Below are 25389 nucleotides of genomic sequence, written 5' to 3'. Positions count from 1 at the left end.
GGGTAAAAGCTGTTTCGTAGTCTGTTTGTGTGTGTTTTAATTGTCCTGTATCTCCTACCGGAGGGAAGGGGAGCAAAAAGTACATGTCCAGGGTGGGTGGGGTCTTTGGAGATACAGCTGGCTTTCTTACAGAGCCGGCCAGCGTATAGGTCACTGAGGGGGGGTAATGTGGTCCCAATCACTTTTTCTGCCATCCTCACCACCCGCTGCAGGTCCCTCCTGTTCTCCACTGTGCAGCTAGCAAACCACACAGTGCAGCAGTAGGTCAGGAGGCTCTCAATGGTTGCCCGATAGAAGTTGATCAGCAGGTTTTGAGGAAGGTGAGCATGCTTCAACTTCCTGAGGAAGTAGAGTCTCTGCTTCCCCATCTGATGAGAGATGTTTTTGGACCAGGTGAGGTCTGATGAAATGTGGACTCCGAGGTACTTGAAACCAGTCCACCCTCTCTACCTCCTCTCCACGTACGCAGAGGGCAGAGTGCTCCACCCGCCTGGCTCTCCTGAAGTCTATTATCATTTCTTTTGTTTTAGTTGTGTTTAAATCCAGGTTGTTATGGGAACACCATTGTGTCAGATGTTGGATCTCCTCCCTGTAGGCTGTCTCGTTGTTGTTGGTTATCAGTCCTACTACAGCAGTGTCGTCTGCAAATTTGACCATGGTGTTAGTGGGGTGAATAGTTGTGCAGTCATATGTGAAGAGGGAATAAAGAAAAGGACTGGGGGCTGTCCTGTCTGGCAGTGATGATTCACACTCTGCACATTCAAAAGGAGAAATCCCTCCTTCCAATCACTGCATCCTCCTGCAGATTAACAGTTAACTTGACCGTCCTCATGCCTGTGAGCCCGGACAAAGTGCAAAATACTGTCACCAGGACACAAAGTGGCTCTTCTGCGGAGGTGTGGAGGATACAGACTGTTCCTTCAGAGGGACGTGCAGATGTTATTACCTCTGTTGATCTTTTTTTTTCTTCTAATGATATCTATGTGCACGCTTTGAAGTAGTTAAGATGACGTCGCTGGAGCTATATAGCAAGGTAAGACTGACTTGAATTTGCATTTTTAATGTGATTATCATTCTCTGCTGCAGGGCCTACTGTTTGTTGGTCCTTAAAAGAAGAGCACAAACAATATTGCTAATGATGTTTGCATTATTGTGTTTGTATTACATATCTAGTGTGTGTGTCAGCCTTTCTCAGTCATGTACATTTTCAGAAAATGTTTCTTTCCTGCTTTTTGTATGTGTTCTTCAGCCAATGTTACAGTTAATGATAGATTTTCTGTGATAAATTCTCCCCAAACTTTTTTTTACAGTCTTTATTTCTGTAATCGTCATGCTCAGTAATGTAAAACAATGTAGATTAAAGAGAAATTTGTAAAATGGACACATCAATAAGCAAATTAGACATGTTAGAAGTAGGTATGTTTTGGTGTATGTGTTCTTCAGCCAATGTTACAATTAATGATTTTCTGTGATAAATTCTCCCAAAAATCTTTATTTCTGAAAACTTAGTGCTCAATAATGTAAAACTACTGTGGATTTGTAAAATGGGCACATTAATAAGCAAATGTCAGAAGTAGATAATGGCTAATCCATGCAGGCAGTTTAGAGTAGGATGACCAGTGTTAATTTTTAACACAGTTTAGGAGCCTTTTATGCTGATGGGTGACAAATGTCTTGTCTGGGTGGGGACAGGAAGTGTTGCATGTACCTGAACAGTGTCGGGAGAAAAAAATGAAATATTATGTAATAAAAATTCCTTCTTACTGAGAATATAAATGGGTCCAGTACATGCTGAGTGTGTTCAACCTGCAGTATCTCTTTCCCTTGCTATAGGGAGCAAGTGTGTGGATTCCAGACCCAGATGCAGTTTGGGTGTCAGCCCTGCTCCTCCAGGACTACAGCCCTGGAGAGAAACATCTACTGCTACAGCTCTCTAATGGAAAAGTGAGACAGTTCCATTATATTATCCAAAAATCAATGCTCAAGTATCATGATCCTCATAAAACATTATAATTTCCACTTTAAATTTCCCACAACTAACTTCCCTCCATTGGCAGGAGGCCCGTTATGCAGTGGCGTCCCCCTCTGATCTCCCACCGCTGGGGAACCCCGCCATCCTGGAGGGGGAGAACGACCTGACCGCTCTCAGCTTCCTCCATGAACCTGCGGTTCTGCACAACCTGCGGGTTCGATTCCTGGACTACAACAGCATCTATACGTACTGTGGTGAGCACTCAGCGGGCAGAAGAAGCAGAGGAAAAAGCAGACGGCCGAGAGGGAGATTTAAACCTGCAGTAGGCAGAATATTTTTGGCATCATTGGGCAAAAGTTCCATAATAACCTTTCAGCATATTGTAATTCAAGTGACCTCCTCATGGCTCTGTTTTCAGGCTTTAAAAAAAATCTAGCCCGTGATGGGAGACTCTGGCCAGCCACCGGTCATTTCAGAAAGAGAGAGAGCGTTCCTATTGGCTGTTCATTCAACGGAGGAAGCTGTCAATCACTCGCAAACTCCGGTCAAACTAGGCAGCGCTGATCAAATATTCTGTTACTGTAATACCTATTTCTCGCATAAAATGTTTTCACAAATATCTTGTAGTGTACTGTTTAGCTGTAAAATGAGAAAGTTTGCTCCGGCTCGTGGGCGGTGCTTGGTATTTCCTCAACTGATTTCAACATGGCGGCCGGGTCACAAACTAAAAGTGGAACAACAATAGTGAAAGTAGGACTGGGCGATATGGAGAAAATTAAATATCACAATATTTTTGACCATATACCTCAATATATCAGTATTGTGACGATATTGTAGACTATTGTTGCTTTCACAAAATATCTACAATCAGTAATGTGGACATAATGACTGAGCGGGTAAAGGCAGAACAGCTAGAACAGTCTGGTAAGTTCAGAAACACACATAAATTACAACACTTGTGCCATATTATGACGATATCCAAAATCTAAGACGATCTAGTCTAATATCACAATATTGATATAATATCAATATATTGCCCAGCCTTAAGTGACAGAAGGTCTGACAGAAGGTCTTTGAGATTTATGCTGGCAAAGTGCCATCAACAGGAAGCTCCTGTGTGCTTCTGTCTGTATGATTACAGCTCATAATGTCGACTATATAACAGTAGGTCAAAGGTCGACTCCCTCACTGACACCTGTTTAAGATGTGATTACATAATTTTTCTGTTATTGAGATGACCCAACGTTTTCTAAAAGTCACTCTGCCCATTTTTATTCATGACAATTTTTTTTAAACCTTTAAATAAAATAAAATGAGAGGTTGTGTGTTTATGTTCACTATAATTATGAGGGACATGGTTTAATTTAGACTTAAAGTAGACAGAGTGGGTTTTAGAAATTGTTCTTCATTTGGGTTTGTATTTAGATATAGACTGTAAATGCTAAAGTTAATACATGTATAACTCCAAAACATTTAACTTTTTAAAGAATTATATTTGAACTACATGTTCTATACAGATGAAAATGATATAGCTATTACAACATATTGTGATGTGACTTTCTTTTCCACTCCCTGCCCGAGAGTATGAGGCTTGCAGAATCAGTGACATCTTTTAAATCACTTCTTAAAAATTATCCTTTTAAAAAAGCATTTTATTAATTTTAACGCACTGTTTTATTTTCAATGTCTTATTTATTTATTTGTTAGTCCTGAAATGTTTTAATCCTTGTTCAACCATGTAAAGCACTCTGTAACTTTGTTTTGAAAAGCGTTTTATAAATAAAGTTTCTCCTCCTCCTCCTCCTCCTCCTCCTCCTCCTCCTTCTTCTTCTCCTCCTCGTCCTCTTTCTGCTCCTCCTCCTCCTTCTTTTTCTCCTCCTCCTCCTCCTCGCCCTCCTTTTTCTTCTTCTCGTCCTCATCCTCATCCTCCTTCTCCTCCTCCTCCTCGTCCTCCTCCTTCTTCTTCTCGTCCTCCTCCTCCTCGTCCTCCTCCTTCTTCTTCTCCTCCTCCTTCTCCTCCTCCTTCTTCTCGTCCTCCTCCTCGTCCTTCTTCTTCTTCTTCTTCCTGTCCTCCTCCTCCTCATTTTTCTTCTCCTCCTCCTCGTCCTCCTTCTTCTTCTTCTCCTCCTCCTTCTCCTCCTCCTCCTTCTTCTCGTCCTCCTTCTTCTCCTCCTCCTCCTCCTTCTTCTTCTTCTCCTCCTCATTCTTCTTCTCCTCCTCCTCGTCCTCCTTCTTCTTCTTCTCGTCCTCCTTCTTCTCCTCCTCCTCCTCGTCCTTCTTCTCCTTCTCCTCCTCCTCCTCCTCCTCCTTCTTCTCCTCCTCTTTGTCCTCCTCCTTCTTTTTCTTTTTCTCCTTCTTCTTCTTCTTCTGTCCCTCCAGGTATTGTGTTAGTGGCCATCAACCCCTATGACCAGCTCCCCATATACGGAGAGGAGGTGATCGATGCTTACAGCGGCCAGGACATGGCCGACATGGAACCTCACATCTTTTCTGTGGCCGAGGAAGCCTACTGCACTATGACCAGGTCAGAGGTCAAAGGTCATGTTATGAAAACCTTTCAAACTGTGTACAGTAAAACTAACATAAATTTGAATATTTGCTGTACTTCCTTGCTTACTGCAACATCAGTGATGGTCTCACCTCACCTCACTGTATGGGATTTGATAGTCATGCTATCTGTGTGTATAGGGAGGAGAAAAACCAGTCTATCATCATCAGTGGAGAGTCCGGCTCGGGGAAAACGGTCTCAGCCAAATTCACCATGCGATACTTTGCTGTGGTCGGAGGAGCAGCGCAGCAGACCAGCGTGGAGGACAAAGTTCTGGCCTCCAACCCTATAATGGAGGTGATGGATGGTTGTTAGACATTTTATCCCATCAATGATGTTTTTTTAAAGATACAAACAACACATTCTTTTGCCTACAGTCTATTGGGAACGCTAAAACCACTCGAAATGACAACAGCAGTCGTTTCGGGAAGTACATCGAAATCGGCTTTGGCAGAAAAGGGGACATCATTGGGGCAAACATGAGGACGTATCTGCTGGAGAAGTCGAGGGTTGTCTTCCAAGTAAGCTCTTTAGCCAAAGTGATATTTGTGCACATAAGAATCCTTCATTTATTATACATCTGTTCATGAACATTGTCTGTATGTTTATTTGCATGTAAGGCATCAGCAGAGAGGAACTACCACATCTTCTACCAGCTGTGTGCCTCCAGAGAGTTACCTGAAATGAGATCTCTTAAACTGGGTGAGATTTGATCACAGACCACTCCCTCAGTTTGTCTTTAAAAATATTACCACGTCCATTCTCTGTGTCCTTAACGTTTTGTATATCATGATGTTCATGTTTCATGCAGTCTGACTGTGCTCTGTGTTTTTCCTCCAGATTCTCCTGAGCATTTCCGCTACACCAGCCATGGAGGAGAGATGCAGATTCCTGGAACTGATGACTTGTCGGACCTGGAGCGCACTCGCAATGCTTTCACCATCCTGGGTATACGCACGCACTCACAATTTAATATTTTAACTTTGCAATTCACAGCAGATTCATTCATTTTTAGCTGAGCATTTATTTGATATGATGTGAATTAATGCTTCACAAATATTATATTATCTATTGTTTGATGTTATTCGATTCTCCATGTAACATCCACACATAAGCCTAGGTTCTGTAACAGAAATAACAGTGTAAGTGGTAAAATTACTGAACATGGATTGCACATTTAGCCTTGAGTGTTTCCTACATTAATTAAGATGATTTAGGCCTTCAACAGATGAAACTAAATTGTTGGTGTATTTGTTGACATTGCAGGTGTGCAACCCGACCAGCAGATGGAGCTCTTCAGGATCCTGTCAGCTGTTCTGCACCTGGGAAATGTCAACATCCAAGCCAGTGGGAGAAGTTCTGACCGCAGTTATATTGATGTAAGAAATGTATTTATGTCTCCTCTCACCTGGAGAGCTTAAGCTCTTCTATAAACATCTCAACTGCCATCACATTTCCTCTATCAGTTCATGTACTGTAACAAGTCTTGTGTTTTTTCCCAGGCAGACGACCGCCCTCTGGCTGTCTTCTCCAAGCTGTTAGGAGTGGAGGGACCTCAGATGGCCCACTGGTTGTGTCACCGCAGACTGGCTGTAGGAGGAGAGATGCTGGTCAAACCCGTGTCCGGCCAGCAGGCCTTAGAAGCCAGAGATGCACTGGCCAAACATATCTATGGTCAGCTGTTCACATGGACCGTCCAGAGGCTCAACTCTGCTCTGCGCAGCCAGAGGGGACAGGCCAAATCCTTCATAGGGGTACTAGACATCTACGGGTGAGTGATGAGCTTTGTGACAGTGGATACACATACTCTTCTTCTCTTAGTATAGTTAAGTGTGTTGTTCATATCTTCAGTGTGTTATTACAAAGTTGGACTGACACTTCTTCTTCTCTTTCGGAGCAGGTTTGAGACCTTTGACCGGAACAGTTTTGAGCAGTTCTGTATAAATTATGCGAATGAAAAACTGCAACAGCAATTCAACAGGGTAAGTCATGTGACAGGAAGACGTGTCCCTCTGTCTCTCTGTGTATTGGTGTATTGTTTCTGCAGAATAGACTGTACATAAAGATGGACAACATGACGACATGGGCCAAATGAAAAACAAATCAAAGTACACGTCAAATACGTTTTTCCTAAAGATGGTTTCTGTCATTTTAGGTAGTTTTTATTACGCTGGTGTATGTTCAAATGTTCATTTGTCTGATAAGTAAGTAGCTGTGGAGCCGTTGTTACCGAAATCTGTGACCGCAGAGAACCAGCAACACAAGGTCACAATGTTTGACGGCCGTTGTCAGAAAATGTGACCCACTGTATCTCTCTTTTGTTTTTCTTTTTGAGTTCAGTTTTGTGAATGTATCTTTAAAGTAAAAGGTACAGTGGGTCACATTTTCTGACAACTGAAATGGTGACCTCATGTGTTACTGTCTTTCTGCGGTCACAGATTTCGGTGTAACACCGGAACTTTCCATAACCTTCACAAGTCTATGTCATAAATGTCATGGCATCTACAGTAGGTGGTTCACGGTAAGAAGCTGCAGCCGTGATTGGCTCGGGCGTGATTGTCGGCGGTACCTCGACCTCGTGGCTCCATGCCCCGATCACTGCTGCACAGACTCTGGATATCAAGATGGCAGCCCACAGGTCTATATCGGTCTATATAAGATAAGATATAGGTCTCCGAGAGGAAAACAACAATGTCTATTCTACGCCTGTGGGAGGCAGCAATGCACTAAACCGTGCCTAGTCTGCCGGAAAGAAGAAGAAAAGGAGGAAGAAGAAGAAGAAGATGGCAGCTCCCATATCCGGGACAAATGCTTTGGCCGGGATATTTTGGCTTCACTTTTGTACAGTGGGAGGAAGTGGAGACGCGTCATCCATCTATATATACAGTCTATGGTCTGCAGCCAGAGTCACTGTACTTGCATGTGCCAGTAGCCAAATTATTCCTGTTAAACTCTGCAGAGAATCAGCCCGATCAGTCTATCATCACAAATTCTAATAATACTACAAATAATACATGTTTTTTCATCGTTTTCTTTCACAGTTAATGCCCTTTTTCTTTTTTTTCTTTTTTCTTTTTGCAAGTTAATGCACATTTTAATGCATGTGTGGCATACTCCTTCTCTCCTACAGTGTGGTGGTGTACTTTTTTTAGGGGTGAAAAGTTTCCAAACTCATTTGTCTTTCTCATAGTAACAACATGCAAGTGATGATCTGTCCTTCATGGCATCACTGTGTTGATCTTTTCAAGCAGTTTTTTATTTATCCTCATAATGGTTGGGTCGTCTGCCTCGTTTAAATTTCTCTTTAGAGTCATTGCACTCTTAATTGTTTTTCTCTCAGACTTTAAAGTTTTATATATTTATTTTGTGTTTGTCTGCAGCATGTGTTCCACCTGGAGCAGGAGGAGTATGTCCGGGAGGAGCTGGCCTGGAGCAGGATTGAGTTCAGTGACAACCAGCAGTGCATCAATCTCATAGAGGGACAACTGGGCTTGTTTGACCTTTTAGACGAGGAGTGCAGGGTCAGTCATGCTGTCTCACTCTCTCACTTCCATTTGTTAGTCTTATTTTTATCCGACTTTTCCTCCGTCTATTGCTTCATCTCTCTCACACACATTTGGCTGAATCTTCACATGTACACTAAATTAAACGTAAAAGTGTTAGCTGTTATTTTAAACACTAGATCTTTTAGTGATAATCTCCCTAACTCTGATCTCTGTAATTATTGTCTGTGTTAATGATCAGATGCCTAAAGGTTCGGATGAGAGCTGGGTGCAGAAGCTGTACGACCAACACCTGACCAGCAGGCCCCACCCTCACTTCCAGAAACCTCGCATGTCCAACAGCGCCTTCGTCGTTCTGCACTTCGCTGACACGGTGAGTGATGAAGGTCAACACACAGAACCTGAAGTGAATCTGTTTTTGGACTGTCTCAATATGTGGACAAAGTCTCTTTTAAAGTTTGTGCAGTGGTTGGTAGAGAGTAAAAGTAGTCATTAAAATAAGTACTTGAGTACAAAAGTATTTTCTGAAAAAGTTACTTGAGTAGTGAGTAACTTTAGAAATGAAGTAATAATAAACTAGAATGGCACTCGGAGACCGCAGACCTCCGCCAAGCTGCCTGAGTATGATAGCCCCCCCCCCTCTCCGTGCAGCTTAGCCATCATCCACGTGTATTTTTGTTTATGTTGAGATCAGCTGTACATAGCGGAGCATAGTAAAACACTTCATTCAAACTGGACAGAAACAAAGTAAAACTCACCTAAATATCAGACATCATATCAGATGACTCATTTAGGCTATTTAGGAAATAATGCTGTGATGAATCATCATTAGGAGTCACATATTAAATACAGGTGTGTTCACTTTAACCTGAGGAAGACCATCTGTGGTAGAAACATATCAGTGATGTCCACGTTAAATAAAAGCAGTTTGTCTTTTACTTTTTTGTCTTTTACATAACTTTGTCTCTACTTTTCTGTCTCTCTTCATCAGGCTACACCAAGCATGACGAGTTAAATGCACTCGCAGACCGTTAGCCTGAATATTTACATTACGACAGAAAGCAGCAGTGGTAGTTTGTGTAAATGTAAGTGAGTTTATGTTATTATTATTAACAGTTTTCCTTTTTTCATCAGGTGCAATATGAGTGCGATGGCTTTTTAGGCAAGAATCGAGATACAGTCTTTGAGGAGCTCATTAACATCCTCAAAGCGAGTCAGGTAAATATATGTTACGTATTAAATTCAATTTAGTTTCTATGTGACTGTGTGATCACTAACTGGTCTCTGTGTGTGTGTTCATGTGTCAGTCTGAGCTGGTGGCTGAGTTGTTCCAGCAGCAGCAGCAGCAGCAGGGAAAAGTTTCCTCTGTGGCTAATGGAAGTGTTCGTTCAGGGAAAAGAGCGGCCAGAGAACATAAACTGACAGTGGGCTTCCAGGTGAGCTGTTATGACTTCAGTTCATTTTCATATTCTGTGCAGCAATCTGTCTTTAACGCTGTGTTTTTGCTGCCTGTCAGTTCCGTCAGTCCTTACAGATGCTAATGGAAACTCTGAACAGCACCACTCCTCACTACGTCCGCTGCATTAAACCCAATGACCTCAAAGAAGCTTTTATGTACGTCTTCGTTTTGTCCCGTCTTCACAAAATTCAAAGTTTATGCATTTGATTTTGTGTTTATTTCTGACACTGTTGTGTGTGCTTTGTTAGGTTTGACCCCAGGAGGACGGTCCAGCAGCTGAGAGCTTGTGGGGTGCTGGAGACAATTCGCATCAGTGCTGCAGGTTTTCCATCCAGGTAACGGAGTACTTCCTAGACGTTCATCTAACTCTCGGTAAAGCTCTCATACAGTCTGAGAACTTAGTCTTTAAAAAAAACTTTCACCAGTCTAAAATATCCTATTTTATTTTATATATGTTATTTCATTGTTTTCTCCACAACCATCTGGCGACCCCTGGAGATTATCTTGTGACCCCCTTTGGGGGTCCCGACCCCCAGGTTGAGAACCACTGATGTAAAGAATGTAAGAGGATATCAGCAGCGGCACATCTTCTCTTCTAAGTCACTGATAGAAGAGACACATTTATTAGAGTTGGGTTTTCTTAAAGCACCGTAGGACTAAAGCAGGGGTTTTAGTAGCTATAACCATTTGCCATTAACTACAAATGATGTGTACCTTGTATAAAATAAGGTCTTAGATGTATTTCCTACTTTTTAGGCAGCATTTGTTTCAATTTGTGGTTATATGGTATATCAATTTGCTTTGATTTTTTTAGAAACATAAAACATGTTTGAGATAGACAATCCATGACAATGACAATTTAATTGTCTTTATTTATTTATTTAGTTTTTGGTAAAAAAAAATTCCAGTATCCCGTATTTTATAGTCAGCCCCTGAACCTACAAACAATGAACAAACATGGATGTTGAGGAAGGAAAATTATAGGTTTGTTGCCTATACTTATGCAACAAACAAACAAACAAACTCTCAAGTCTCAGATGTCCAAGTTTCATTGAACGCACCCACATGATATCAACACAATCCCTTATGGGTAACAGTGTTACCTAATGAATGTTCAGTAATGTAATATTTGTCTCTTTATTAATGCTTTATATTTTTTTCAATTTACACTTTATTGAACTATTCACTTGAGTCAAATTATGTAAATGAATTGAAATAGAACAGTCGACCAAAAGAAAAAGACACAAACTTCCTCAACAGAACTATCAAGTGTTTTTGTGTTTCTTTGTTTCCAGATGGACGTACGAGGAGTTCTTCAGCAGGTACCGTCTGCTGCTTCGAGGTCCTCAGGGCCAGGAGCAGGCCCAGGTCTCCTGCAGACTAGCTCTGCCTGAGCTCATCCAAGACCCAGATCAGTACTGCTTTGGAAAGACCAAAGTGTTCTTCCGGGCCGGTCAGGTGGCTCTTCTGGAGCGGCTGAGAGCCGAGAGGCTTCGTGTTGCTGCTGTGATCATCCAGAGCCGGGTCAAAGGATGGCTGGCCCGGATCAGATACACCAGGATCTGCTGGGCAACGGTCACCATACAGAGATACTGCAGAGGAGCTCTGGCCAGACGGTGAGCATAGAATAAGATATGTCTGTGTGTCTGTGTGAGAGAAGTTGCACATTATTTAAGGGCTGCAACTAACGATTATTTTCAGTGTCGATTTAATATGTTGATTATTTTCTCGATTAATCGATGAGTTGTTTGGTCTATAAAATGTCAGAAAATGGTAAAAAAAAATTCGATCAGTGTTTCCCAAAGCCCAAGACGACGTCCTCAAATGTCTTGTTTTGTCCACAACTCAAAGATATTCAGTTTACTGTCATAGAGGAGTAAAGAAACCAGAAAATATTCACATTTAAGAATCTGGAATCAGAGAATTTAGACTTTTTTTTCTCTTAAAAAATTACTCAAACCGATTAATCGATTGTCAAAAAATTGTTTGCAATCAATTTAATAGTTAACAACTGATCTGTTAATCGCTGCAGCTCTACATTATTTATGCATTTTCTCTACAGTTACAGTTTAGCCTCACTGCGTCATTTTATTTCTTGAAAGGAAAGTGAAAAGAAAGATTTTTAGATATATTTATATATTATATATTTCTAAAGATTATATATTTTTAAAGATAGTGTAGATAATGAAGCCAGGTTCTATACCAGGTGAGCTACAGTGTATTTTACACTGCACAATAATCTGTGGAAACTATGAAAATAGTTTTTTTTCTGTATTTTGTGTAAACAATCTCCATCTCAAAATTGTCAGAGATAGCCTTTAACTTTAAATTAAAATATTCTGCACTTAAATTTCCTCTTTTTATATATCTTATTATGTTAAGGTAACAAATATCCATTGTATTTGGATAAATTGTGAAACCAGAGGGGAGTTTTTTTTACTATAAAACCTTTGGGGTTTCTTACCTCTCCTGCACAATCTATGTTGTTTGTTGTTATACACTTTTGTTCTTTTATGACTTCCTTTACATCCTTTCCTTTCTTCTCTAAACTAAAACTAAAATCTGAATTCCCTCTTTGTCATTTTGGCTGCAGACTGGCCCTGACTCTGCGCTACACCAAGGCTGCTTTAGTAATCCAGAAGACCTACCGCATGGTGGTGGTCAGACAGCTGTTCCTCATGATCCGACAGGCCACCGTCACCATCCAGGCCTTCACCAGGGGCACGCTGGCTCGACGCAGTTACAGACTGGTCAGCATCTAATTACCTGCTGTAGTAGATCTTTAAAAAACAACCTCCACCTGCTCATTTTCAATGTGTTTTTAGTCACTTTTTCTTTGACATTGCTTTGTTTAGAAGAGATGTTAATTGTGACGACTAAGTTAAAGGTCCCATATCGTCTTCATTTTCAGGTTCATACTTGTATTTTGGGTTTCTACCAGAACATGTTTACATGCTTTAATGTTTAAAAAAACTTATTTTCCTCATACTGTCTGCTTGGATATAGCTGTATTTACCCTCTGTCCTTTTTAATACATTTCAACGGAATTGCAACATAATTGCGTTGCTAGGCAACAGCTTCGGTCCATGTTTACTTCCTGTCAGCTGATGTTATCCACATACACTGCAACAGGAAATAAACTGGGACCCATTTAGAATGTTTACATTTAAAACTGTGAAATGGTCTAAATATTTCAGATTTGTGACATCACAAATGGACAGAAATCATGACGGCTTGTTTCAAAAGCTCAGTTTCTGAATATGGGCTGTGTGTATTTCTCTGTGGATTAAGTGTTTCAATACTTTCACAGTATTTATATAGAACTTAAACCTACTTTATAATATAAAACCCATGAAAATGTCACTTTTTACAATATGGGACCTTTAAGTTATATAACATAACCTGATGAAAACAGTAAACCCTTTTCTCCTTCCTCAGCTGGTGGCGGAGCGGGCTGCTGTGTTGCTTCAGGCGAGAGTGCGTGGGTGGTTGGCGAGGCAGGCGTACAGGCGGGTACGTGCGGCGGTGGTGTTCACGCAGTGCTGCGTGCGCCGCAGGGCTGCCAGGAGAGAGCTGATGAAACTGAAGACCGAGGCCCGCTCAGTGGAGAAGTTCAGAGAGCTCAACAAGGGCATGGAGGTCAAACTGATGCAGCTGCAGTTGAGAGCCGACCAGGAGGTTAGTGAAGGCGGTTTGATCCTGTCATGTGATCTTTGTCAGCTCTAAAAATGTCTCTTTCAAGAGGTCATTTTATATTCAAACAATAAAGTTGTGTTTGTATGTGTCCAGGCGAGGGAGGGTGCAGCTTTGAGAGGGACCTTGCATGCAGAGCGAGAGGCCTCCAGCGCTGAGCTGGAGGCTTTGAGGGCGACAGTACAGAAACTAGAGAGCCAGAAACAGGAGAAGCCTCAACCCGGCCCCGTCATCAGCGAGAAGGAGGTGGAGGAGAGGAGGAGAGCTGAGGAGAAAGCGGCCCAGGAGATCCTTCAACTCACACAAGTAGGTCTACCGACCCGAGAATAACCTGACACATTTTACACTGTGCTGGTTATTATTATTAAGAGGAGACACTCCAGGTGAATAGGGTAAAATTATATATTTTTAAATCTATTAATTAAAATTAGTAGATATCACCATGAAACTCTCCAGTTAATTACTTACATTAAGACTTTATTTTTTGTATTACAAGTTTACTGAGTAACGGATTACTGTACATGGAATGACGTAATGTAATTAGGATACAAAAAAAATGTAACTGTAGTCCGTTATAGTTAAAAAAAAAAAAAGACGTAATCAGATTACAGATACATTTGGTAAAAATTGGGATTACTAGCAGGGTTACAATTTTGAAATACATTTAATATAAAGAATGATATATCATGCAGATGCGCACACATTACAACACTTCAAGGCACGAGTCTCAAAAAGTAAAAAAAAAAATACTTTCACTGGGTGGAAATTTCACCATTATTTTGTATGTAAAGCAGAAAAGAGGGCACCTTCCAGTTCATAAAGATTATTCTTTTTTGTCTAGAGGCATCCCAACGTGAAATTAAATAAGCGAACCGCTTCATATATTTCTGGTCCTGCAAACATAATACAGTACAAACCGGGAAATTTGTAGGGCTGTACCGAATAGTTCAAAGCTTCATTCATGACGTTGACATTCAAATTATTATTATTATTATTATTATTATTAACATCTTACAGAAACATTGTGTGCAAAGTCCACCTTCTCTTCCCCTCCTCTCTCTCTCTCTCTCATAGAGCGTCATAATTGTCTCAGTCTAAAAGTAAAAATTTAGCAGCTATAGCAGCATCTAACAGCACCATAAATTACATTTATATAACCACAAAAACACACGGTAAAGCCCTAGAAATTTGATTGTATGTTAATTTAATTGAATTTATATGGATACTTCTTGGATGTTCTCTTTCCATTATTCTGAACGAAGACATGTTATGGAAGCAAAATAGCCCAAAATCTCAAAATTGACCAGTGCATGAAGAAATGATGTTTTTGTGTGTAGTGTCTCCCCTTAAACATGAAGAATACCAGATGTCTCTTCTTTTTCCTGACCAGCTGTTGCAAGCTTAGTTCTTTTTCAGGAGTTTTAATTGTTTATTCTCATCCTCTCTTATGTTTTTAAGGAGTTGAAAGTCCTGCAGAAAGAAAAGGACAGTTTTTGCAAAGAGAGAGAGGATCTCTCTGCTCGCTTGTTCGAACAAGAAAAAGCACAAGAAGGTAGGCTCTTCTCACTTTGCAGCATCATACACAGTCTGCATGGCTTCATACATGTAGGTAAACCCTCGGACTTCTCTTTCTCTCTGTGTGCCTCTCTTTGTGTGTGAGCAGAGTGTGTGCATCAGGCCGTGTCTCAGGCGAGTGCAGCTCTGAGAGCGGAGGTGGATGAGGAGAGGAGGAAGTATCAGGGTCTCCTGAGAGAGTTCACCAGACTGGAGCAGAGATACGACAACCTCAGGGAGATGAGTCTGCTCACGGAGGTTCATAACTACACCCACACACACTCTTAAATACTTTTTAGATGAATACTATTTTAGGCTAAAACGTGGTCACTGAGGGGTTTTTTTTTCTCCTCATAACAGCGCACCAAAGGCCACAGAAGGACGGACTCCGCCCAGAGTTTGAGCTTTGAGCCTCCCTCGCCCACCCCGCTGTCACCCCAGTCTTTCACCCCACTCTCACCCTTCACGTCCGCCTTCCCGTCCCCGGAGCAGGTCCGCAGGGTCAGCGTGACGTCTCCCTCCTGGGAGAGGAGAGTCTCAGTGTGGAGCTTGGACACACCAATGGTGAGAGAGTGAAGGAGGAGAAAACCTCAAACAGAAGTTTGGTGGCAAAAACATTTTATGAGCCCTTTTTCCCCCTTATAATTTTTATTTATTCATTTATTCATTCATTCAACCTTTATTTATACTCGAAAGATCGTTGAGTATGCCTCGTATGCCATGACAGTTTTTCACGCCAAAATTGAGTGTAACTTTGGAGCGTTATTTAGCCAAGTTAGTCAAGTTAGTATGACATGGTTGGTACCGATGGATTCCTTAGGTTTTTCTAGTTTCATATGATGCCAGTATCTTCACTGTGGCTTTGAAACTGAGCCCGCTACAACCTAAAAATTGCAATATGTTAAAGAAATTCATGTTTGCATCAACAGGACCAGTTGATGGAGACGATGGACGTGGCCAGAGACCCGGCAGTGAAGATGAAAGCAGAGGACCTGGCTCATGCTTACGATGCTGTACGAGTGGCCAACAAGTCAGTCTGTCTCCAGTGTTTCAACTTGCTTCATCCATGCTGTGATTTATATTTGGTGGATGAACTCCTGTGATGCCGTTTTATATCTCTCTCCTCTTCGGCTGCGTCAGGTTTCTGGAGAGCCAGCTGCGTAGCCAGCACAGTCATAGGGAGGAGGAGCTGGAGGCTCTGAGGTGCCAGCTCAGTCAAGCGATCTCTGGTTCTTCCTCTGCTGCACAGCGACAGGTATCGGATTATGAGGGCAGTCGTCTGTGGTGCATGAAGGATTCTACGGAAAGATGATGTATAAATTGAAAGAAATTGGTAGATGAGTCCTAATGGTGCTTGGCCCTGTTCAGACCTGGTATTAACATGCGTCCTGAGTGATCCCAGTGGACAGCTTTAAGTCACTCAAATCACCAGGAATTAAGGTTAATAAACCTAATTTCAGTGAGATTATACCTATTTTTTTAGTAATAAAAAAAGTTAAAAAAAAAGATATGAATTATTTTGACTATAGTTATTATCAATAGAACATAATGTTGATGGATTATCACATACTGGTATATGTAAACTTTTAGTCAGAATATTGTTTTGAAAGCATTTACATTTTTTTTAATAGCACAGTAGCTATAGATTTGAATAAAACACACACAATTCTACGAAAGTAGTGGTATACTGTATATATATTTATATATATGGATATATATATACTTTCTTTTTTGCAAAGACCACAGTAGGCAACCATCCATGTTATTTTGGGGCAATTATATTAAAGAAATTCCTATTTATGTAATAATGAAGTTTGAAAACGGGTCAAATTTGACCCAAGGACAACAGAAGGGTTAAAGCTGTCCACTTGTGATCGGATCACTGAGGACGCATGTTAATGCCGGGTCTGAACAGTGCCTTATGTTGATGTTGCACCTTTTCTTCCTCTGACTTTATAATGCTCCCATCTTCCCAAAAGTCATCCCATATTCGCTCTATGAAGTAAGAGCCAGTGGATTCCGGCTGCTTATACTGTATAATCTTGTTGAAAAGATTTTTTCTACCGTTTCTGCTGAAAGTCAGTTTGGTTTAGAGCGTTTGGCTACAAGCCACAAATCCCTAAATGTGTGAGTGTGTTTGTGTGTGAAGGAACTGCAGGAACTGCTCGAGGCCAGAGAGCAAGAGTGTGTCAGATTGAGGAGAGAGCTGAAGGAGCTTAAAAACACCGTCTCACTCAGACGACTCCTGACACAAGGTAAGACTTCATCAGAGGCTTAAATTCAGAGCTTTTGGTTTGCTGTACAACTTTCAGAATAAAGCGTTTGGTGGTTTTTAATTCATCACTGAAAAGACGACATTTATGAAATATGAAGTTTTCACTTGACATCACAGGATAGAGCTACTTTATTTTAAATCTTTATTTATTCAGGCAGTGTCATTGAGATTAAAGTCTATTTTCCAAGAGAGATCTGAGAACAATAAACGGATAATGAAGTTTTAAATCTCCAAGGGGAATGTAAGACTCTAGTTTGAGGGCAGTTTGCAGTTTATTCCATTTAAAAGGTGCAGAGTACCTAAAACCAGTTCTACCAACATTAGTGCATCAAAATGTTCTGAGGGGGGTCGATATTTACCAACAATGGTCACATGCATATCCTCACCGAGACAGAGGTCCAGCTCAATATATTCATATTTCTTGTGCTCCGTAAAGTCCGAGGAGACCAGAAGCTGCTATATTTCACTCATTAACTTATATTGCTCTGGCAAATAATTATGTTAAACTGTACTTGAGAGCAGATGAGTAAACACTTTATCATTATTAGATCAAAAGTTTCTATAAATTAAATTTGCCTTTGATCCATTGACCTTTTCCACGCTGCAGGTTAATTCATGAACTTGAATATAACAAGTTTATTTATACAGCACATTTCAGCAAATTTAAAGTGTTTTACATAAAATTTTAAAAGCATTGAGACAAAGTGCAAAAGAGACACATTCAAATATAATTAAAACAGCCATTAAATTTAAATTAAATTTAAATAATAAATTAAATTAAATTTAAACAAGCAAAAATAGAATAAGGCAGGTATAACATACAAGAATAAAAGTTACAGTGCAGTGTAAGGAATTAATAATTATTTGATTTAATAAAAGGCAGCAGCAAACAGGAAAGTCTTCAGCCTCGATATAAAAGAGCTGAGAGTTGCAGCGGTCCTGCAGTTTTCTGGGAGTTTGTTCCAGATATGTGGTACATATGAAGTAGGGTTGTGGTGAAAAATTGCCATTTTTTTGGGCTTCGAAGCTTCGGTGACAAATATTCGAAGGTATTCGAAGCTTCGCGGAGCAGCGCGGTGCATCAGGCTGACATGTTCTTCTGTCTCTACTGTTCACACACACACACACACACACACACACACACAGCGATATCCTTCTAAGAATTACTAATAATGTTTAATTACTTAATTAATGTTCAATGTGAATAATGAATAATGTTGTGGGATTATTCCATATTTCATGGGCTATTTGTTGTTTTATACCTTATTATTACATACTTACATACTGATTTGGAGGTTGATCATCATGGCAATGGTCGAAGCTTCGAAGCATTTGGGTCAGCCCTGATATAAAGTGAACGCTGCCTCTCCATGTTTAGTTTCAGAAAGCAGATCTGATCCCAGACGACCTGAGAAGTCTGGATGGTTCATAATGTAGCAGAAGATCAGAAATGTATTTACGCCCCAAACCATTCAGTGCTTTATAAACCAACAGTAGTTTTTTGAAGTCAATTATTTACAGGATACATTTTATAAAGTATCAACCTTCCAGTTTTTATATCTTCTCTTACATCTCTGTAGTTTTATTTTGCAGGTTTTTTTTTGTTTCAGTTGTTAGTGTTGTGATATTTTGTCTTTCCAGTTCTCCCATCAGCTTTCACCCCTGAGACGTCATCCTCCTGTCCATCCCGACCGAAGCCTTCAACAGTCACCGGTTTGCTTGAATGTAGGAAGAAAGACGAAACCAAGCTCATCAAGAACCTCATCACAGGTCAGACAATAAAATCATTAACAACCACTATGTTCAGCGCTATAGTAGAAACGTAATAATTCTTTATAACTGTATAAATTTAGTGGATTCATTTTTTAGTTTTTATTCAGTGGCTTGGTACTATTAACATAAATTAAAAAGCATAACTGTTGAAATAACATATGATAATAGATATTTTGCTCTCTAAACTTGCATACAGTTTCATGTTGACTTTAACCGTTGCCTCTGAGGATGATGTGACGCACAAGAAATAAACTTTAACTTCAACTAACTCTGCTATAGCTGACAAATATGACCTGGCCGTGTTCTCACTGTGCCATTGCTGCTCTCTCTATGTCTGTGGTCCAGACATCCGCGTTGACAGCGCCCTGTCTCTGCCTCCTGGCCTGCCTGCCAGCGTGCTCTTCCTGTGCGTTCGTCAGGCCGACTGCAGCGGAGACCAAACGCACGCCCGCTCCCTTTGCAGCGCTGCTGTCACCGCTATGAAGGCAGCTCTGAAGGTAACCTGAGTCTGCTTGGTGCACCATATGGTTGAGGTTTTAATGTGTAAGGGCAGATCACATCATGTCGGATAGCTTGTCATTTACAGAGAAGCATTGACAACTGACTTTGAACCACTTTCATGTGATTGTTGTTTTGTCCAACAATCTGGCCCCTAAGGACAAAGTAAACCACAGCAAAGCCCATGTATACCTCTCACACACACACACACATACACACACATATACATAATAGCACTGAGATTTCTTTTATCTCATCACATTAGTGTTGATCTCCAAGTGACAAGATAAAACCTTTATTCATCCTATCTCTCCCTGCAGAAACACAGTAACGATGTGGATATGACAGCTCTGTGGCTGAAAAACGCCTGTCTGCTGCACGACCTGTTGACCCAGCACTCCCCGAAACAGGTAGGATGAACATGTATTTATTATTATTATTATTCAGAGTGAAGATACTGGTATCATATGAAACTAGAAAACCAAAAGAATCCATTGCTACCAACCATGTCATAGTAGCTTGTCGCTAAATAACGCGCCAAACTTACACTAAATTTTGGAGAGGAAAAACTGGCATGGACATTTTCAAAGGGGTCCCTTGACCTCTGACCTCGAGATATGTGACTGAAAATGGTTTCTATGGGTACCCACGAGTCTCCCCTTTACAGACATGTCCACTTTATGATAATCACATGCAGTTTGGGGCAAGTCATAGTCAAGTCAGCACACTGACACACTGACAGCTGTTGTTGCCTGTTGGGCTGCAGTTTGCCATGTTATGATTTGAGCGTATTTCTTTATGGTAAATGCAGTACCTGTGAGGGTTTCTGGACAATATTTGTCATTGTTATGTGTTATTAATTGATTTCCAATAATAAATATATACATACATTTGCATAAAGCAGCATATTTGTCCACTACCATGTTGATAAAAGTATTAAATACTTGCCAAATCTCCCTTTAAGGTACATTCTGAACAAATAAAAAATGTGTGATTAATTTCTGATTGATCACGATTAACTATTTTAATCAATTGACAGCCCTAGTATTTATTATTATTTACATCTAATTGACTGCGAGCATCTTTGTCATCTTGGTGATTCATTGATATCAATACATTTTACTACATGAATGAATGAGTGGATTGATTACTTTTCAGACCCTTGACTCAGATGAACTGGTTCCTCTCACCGCTGATCTGAGTGACTTGATCCGCACCCTGAGTGACCTCTGTATCCAGGCCTATCAGCAGCTCCTCTCCATCACTGAAAAACGCCTACAAAACATCATAGGTACCATTATAATGAAGACAACGCTGATGCTATTAATGCTCTTCCCCTCCACTGCTCCTCTTATCTTACCTCCTGCTCCTTCTCCGCCTCAGTCCCTGCTCTGTTGGAGAGCGAGACCATCCCAGGTCTGTCCAGCTCGGCAGTAAAGTTGGGAACATCCAGAAAGCGAGCAGGCTCGGACCCCAGGGCCGTGGGAGGTGATGCTCCCACTATGGCGGCGGTGCTGAGGGAGCTGGGAGCCCTTCACACCGCTATGTCCCATCAGGCTTTGCCCCAGACACAGATGGAGCAGGCCCTCCACCAGCTCACCTACCTCATCTCTGCCTCCGCCCTCAACAGCCTGCTGCTGAGGAAAGACATGTGCTGCTGGAGTCGTGGCATGCAAATACGGTAGAAACATGCACAGATAAATCTACATATATGCAACATTATTGCAACTTTACAATTATTTATTATTATTTTGTATCTATAAATTGGTTTTCTATTGAATATCCAGATATTCTACTATATCATATCATATCATGTTATATAATGACATATACAGCGATTGAACATTGTGTAATCCAGGTTTTTGTAGCCAATATCGTTTTTTGTTTTTTTTTAGATTATTTGTTTCTGTAATTTTTTACCTTTTATTGGACAGTTGATAGTAGACAGGAAACAAGGGGAGATAAACATTTGATATTTTTATGATTTGTTTTATGACATACTATACGATTGCTTTTTATAGTAAAAGGTTAGTATATTTTTAAAAAATCATAAATAATTCATACTATATTATGTCGAAAAAAGTTTAAAAAAAAATCCGAAAAAGGCCATAGTATAGCATTTCAAACAAAGTCACAGTATAGTATGTTGAAAAGAAATCAAAAGTCATAGTATAGTAAAAAGTAATAAAAACGTCATAGTATAGTATGTCAAAAAGTGGAAAAATAAAAAGTCATAGTATGTCCAAAAAGTCATAAAAATGTTATGGTATAGTTTGTCAAAAAAAAATTATATTATCGAATGCCATAATGAGTGTCATAAAAAAGTCAAAGTATAGTATGTCATAAAATTTCATAAACAGTGTAAAAAAACAGTGCAGTGTGTCAAAAAAAAGTCATAAAATCATAGTATAATGTGTTGAAGAAAGTCATAAAAATGTCATGGTATAGTTTGCCAAAAAAGTCATAAAAAGTTCATAGTATAGTAGGTCGAAAAAAGTTAAAAAAAAACATGAAAAATGTCAAAATATCGAATGACATACAAATGTCACAAAATAAGTAATGGTATAGTTCGCCATAAAAAAGTCATATATAGTATGACCTATTTTATGTCAACATTTTATGTTTTAACATAACCTTTTTTTTTATAACATTTCTTATGACATACTATACACTATGAAGTATTTTATGACCTACTATCCTATGACTTTAAAAGAAAATCCGTGTACATAGTATTGTGTCCACCCCTTTCAGATTAAGTTATATGTACATATTAAATGAATAATTAATCAGCCGGTTTTTTTCTCCTGTCACTCAGCTATAATGTGAGTCTGCTGGAGGAGTGGTTGCGGAGCCGAGGCCTGCAGGCAGGAGGCGCTGTGGCCACGCTGGAGCCCCTCATCCAGGCAGTTCAGCTGCTGCAGGCCGCTAAAAAGACTGAGGCAGAAGCACAGGCCCTTGTTCAGACCTGCACTGCCCTGTCCAGCCAGCAGGTGGGTCTCTATAAGCATCTGGCTTGAAGAAAGAACAAATTGTTGTGCAGTTAAAGTGTATATAACTTCCTGTTTATCTGTTATTTAACAGATTGTGAAGATTCTGACCCTCTACACTCCCAACAGTGACCTTGATGAAAGAGTCACACTGAATTTCATCCGTACTGTCCAGGTACTGTCTTACAGCTGCAAGGGTTTCATGTGTTTTTTATGGCCGGTTAGTCAATTAAAATATTTAATTGCGATTAATCACGATTGTCCATAGTTAATCGCAAATTAATCGCACATTTTGTATCTGTTCAAAATTAACCTTAAAGGGAGACTTGTCAAGTATTTAAAACATGGGAGTGGGCAAATAGGCTTGCTTTATGCAAATATATGTATATATTTATTATTGGAAATCAATTAACACAAAAAAATGACAATTATTGTCCAGAAACCCTCACAGGTACTGCATATTCAAATCATAACATGGCAAACTGCAGCCCAACAAGCAACAACAGCTGTCAGTGTGCTGACTTGACTATGACTTGCCCCAAACTGCATGTGATTATCATAAAGTGGGCATGTCTGTAAAGGGGAGACTCGTGGGTACCCATAGAACCCATCTTCATTCACATATCTTGAGGTCAGAGGTCTAGGGTCCCCTTTGAAAATGGCCATGCCAGTTTTTCCTCGCCAAAATTTAGCATAACTTTGGAGCGTTATTTAGCCTCCTTCCTGACAAGCTACTATGACAGGGTTGGTACCAATGGATTTCTTAGTTTTTTCTAATTTCATATGATGCCTTTTCTTCACTCTAGCTTTAAAACTGAGCTCGCTTCCACCGGAAAGATTGATTGCGTTAATTAAATTATCATTAATTAAATGCCTTAAAGAAATTAGTGGCGTTAACTTTGACAGCCCTCGTGTTTATCAATCAAAAGTAGTGTCTCATGTGAGTGCTCTCTGTCTTTGCTCTTTTAGGGTCTTCTCAAAGGCTGCTCTGGCGGTCAGCCTCCACAGCTCCTGATGGACGTGAGGCGAGTGTTTCCTGTCACATTTCCCTACTTGCCTCCTCCGGTCCTCCACGCTGAGCAGTTAGTCATCCCAGACTCCCTCAAGATCTCCTTTCTACGCAGAGCCTAGAAGAAGAGGATAGGCTGCCTTCCAAGAAGTGTTGTGAACTTTAAGATTGTTTTTTAGTGGCGCCAACTTGTTTAATTAATCTGTTAATTATCAGTGGATTAGTCTGTACACAGCAAAGGGGCAGCTATGTGACAGTTTGATAAACAAGGAAAGAGATAAAGCATTTTTTCCCCCCATATTTTATTGGAAGCAGAAACACGAGACTGCAGTCCCAGTAACCTCAACCCCCAATAAGAACAACCAGAATAAAAAAAACGCAAAAAATTAGAAACATCTCGTGTATAAAAAAATTCTCATGCGAGTACTTTGTACCACTACACATCATCAGTAATACATATTTATATATTCACAAACATTTGAAAAATAGAAAACAATAATGAAATATCAAAATAAAAGGAGACAACAATTGGCAATTAACATCAAATAATTATGCGTGCTGGCACAATACATTTTTTTCTTTTTTTCTTATATTGTTCCCATCATGCACCTTTTCTGGAAGTACAGGACCGGCGTCTGTCTGTGTGGCCTGGTCAGCTAGAACAGATCATGCACTGTCTGTCTGCTCTTTTTCTGTGTGCTTTTCATTGTGCTTCTACATTTATCTTTAAAGGTGCTAAACATGAGATTGGGAGCATTTCTATTGCCTCTCAACATGGCGACGGTTAGCCGGCGGCTCGTATCTAACGGTGCTAACAGCGGCGAAAGTGCTGACAGGGATAACCGTGTTTACCTGAGGGGGGAACCGGAGGGTGGGTGCTGCGCTTCCGCAACGAATCAGCTGTAACCGCCGTATGAGAGCAGTGCAGAGCAGCGTCCGTGAGCCAGCCAGTGGGGCACATGCGGCCGGCCCGGCGACGTCAACAAAGCGAGGAGAAGCGAGAGCGACTTCATTCTTTGCTCAGGTAGACATCACTCCTCTATATCTTTACGGCTATATTAATGCTCTCGATGTCGAATTTAGCACCTTTAACTTCTGTGTGCATTCCTGTTCCACATGCCAGTCCAATAGAGTGCTACAGGAATGAGTCCTATAACCTGGAAATGAGTTAGCATTTTACCACTTCCTGTTCCCTCGTCTGGAAGTCGATGGGTTTTTTTGAATGGGTTTTCAGTTAGATGCCTGAAATAACATCTCAAGCTGAAGAGATTTTAAAGTTTTGTTCTACGATAGAAAATACGTCAGTAAATATCCCACTCCTGAATTTTGAAGCCTTTGTGTCTTAAAAAAGGCGGTTGCTAACAAGTGGCTAAATGAAATTACTAGTCATCGCGCTGACACGTCCGCCTTTACAGCCTCATGTGTACTCGCGCTCATGCGACCGTGTTGTAGTTTGTTTATAGCCCAACGTTAGCTTTCTACTTCTGGTGATTGCATTCACACTTCAAAAATCATAAAAGTGGTGTTCATTTATGACGATTATCTATCATATTTGTGTGTTTGCAATAATCTAAAACTCAATTAAAAAATTCCATTGGCTTGTTGTCGAGGGAACCAGTGCGATGCAATTTTCCTGGTTGGCCTACAAAAATACATCATCCCTGCAGCACTCTATACTCCAACACGCAAACTGAGCCTCTGTAGGAGGAGACTAAAGTATCATTGTCAACAGCAATAAATAAATATTTTTTTTTCGTGGCATTTCCAGCTTTGTGACCTGTTATTTAAAGTTATTAAAAGGCTGTGCAGATGTCCCCTTAAATAAAAAGACCTTGTACACACCAGAGAGTGACAACATGTTTAAGTAGATGGGTAGTTTTCCTAAAAGTCAGAAGCTAGCTGTGTATTTATTTGGCTCTTAATCAAGCCGATGAAAACTTGTACAAATTGATTGTTATTCATCTCCAGTGTGCACACGGCCTTCTTATAATCTTTCAATAATAGCTACATATCCAGATTGGGCACCCACCCACACACGCACATAATCCCCGACTGCCCGAGAGAGCAAATATTCAAGTCTACAAAAGAGCAGCAAACTTCACTTCACATAGTCTGACG

The 25389-nt window shown here is 40.4% G+C and overlaps 1 protein-coding gene across 1 annotated transcript; it reads left to right on the top strand.

Annotated features, from left to right (window-relative positions):
- Positions 1-521: 521 nt before the first annotated feature.
- On the top strand, positions 522-23445 carry LOC141767970 (unconventional myosin-Va). Its single transcript, XM_074635795.1, has 35 exons — positions 522-1033; positions 1834-1944; positions 2058-2226; positions 4352-4496; positions 4661-4817; positions 4898-5041; positions 5141-5222; positions 5361-5468; positions 5787-5899; positions 6023-6291; positions 6421-6502; positions 7901-8041; positions 8265-8396; positions 9158-9241; positions 9331-9459; positions 9540-9637; positions 9731-9817; positions 10778-11098; positions 12076-12232; positions 12921-13160; positions 13272-13481; positions 14634-14727; positions 14839-14987; positions 15090-15293; positions 15659-15759; positions 15870-15984; positions 16879-16984; positions 18646-18774; positions 19123-19274; positions 19596-19685; positions 20434-20566; positions 20659-20956; positions 22091-22265; positions 22357-22437; positions 23232-23445. The coding sequence occupies exons 1-35, from the start codon at positions 1007-1009 to the stop codon at positions 23391-23393; spliced, it is 4995 nt and encodes a 1664-aa protein (XP_074491896.1). The 5' UTR covers positions 522-1006; the 3' UTR covers positions 23394-23445.
- Positions 23446-25389: the final 1944 nt, after the last annotated feature.

Source organism: Sebastes fasciatus, chromosome 5 (assembly GCF_043250625.1).
Source record: "Sebastes fasciatus isolate fSebFas1 chromosome 5, fSebFas1.pri, whole genome shotgun sequence".
Classification (NCBI taxonomy): Eukaryota; Metazoa; Chordata; class Actinopteri; order Perciformes; family Sebastidae; genus Sebastes; species Sebastes fasciatus.
Note: the sequence above shows the minus strand (reverse complement) of the source record. Positions and strands in the feature narration are given on the sequence as shown.

What these genes read in the sequence shown, in the direction of transcription:
- LOC141767970 (XM_074635795.1), top strand. Translation starts at nt 1,007, where the DNA reads ATGACGTCGCTGGAGCTATATAGCAAG. An exon ending in AGTCGAGGGTTGTCTTCCAA is followed by an intron (nt 5,042 to 5,140) that starts GTAAGCTCTTTA and finishes TTTGCATGTAAG; the next exon opens with GCATCAGCAGAGAGGAACTA. An exon ending in CTGACCGCAGTTATATTGAT is followed by an intron (nt 5,900 to 6,022) that starts GTAAGAAATGTA and finishes GTTTTTTCCCAG; the next exon opens with GCAGACGACCGCCCTCTGGC.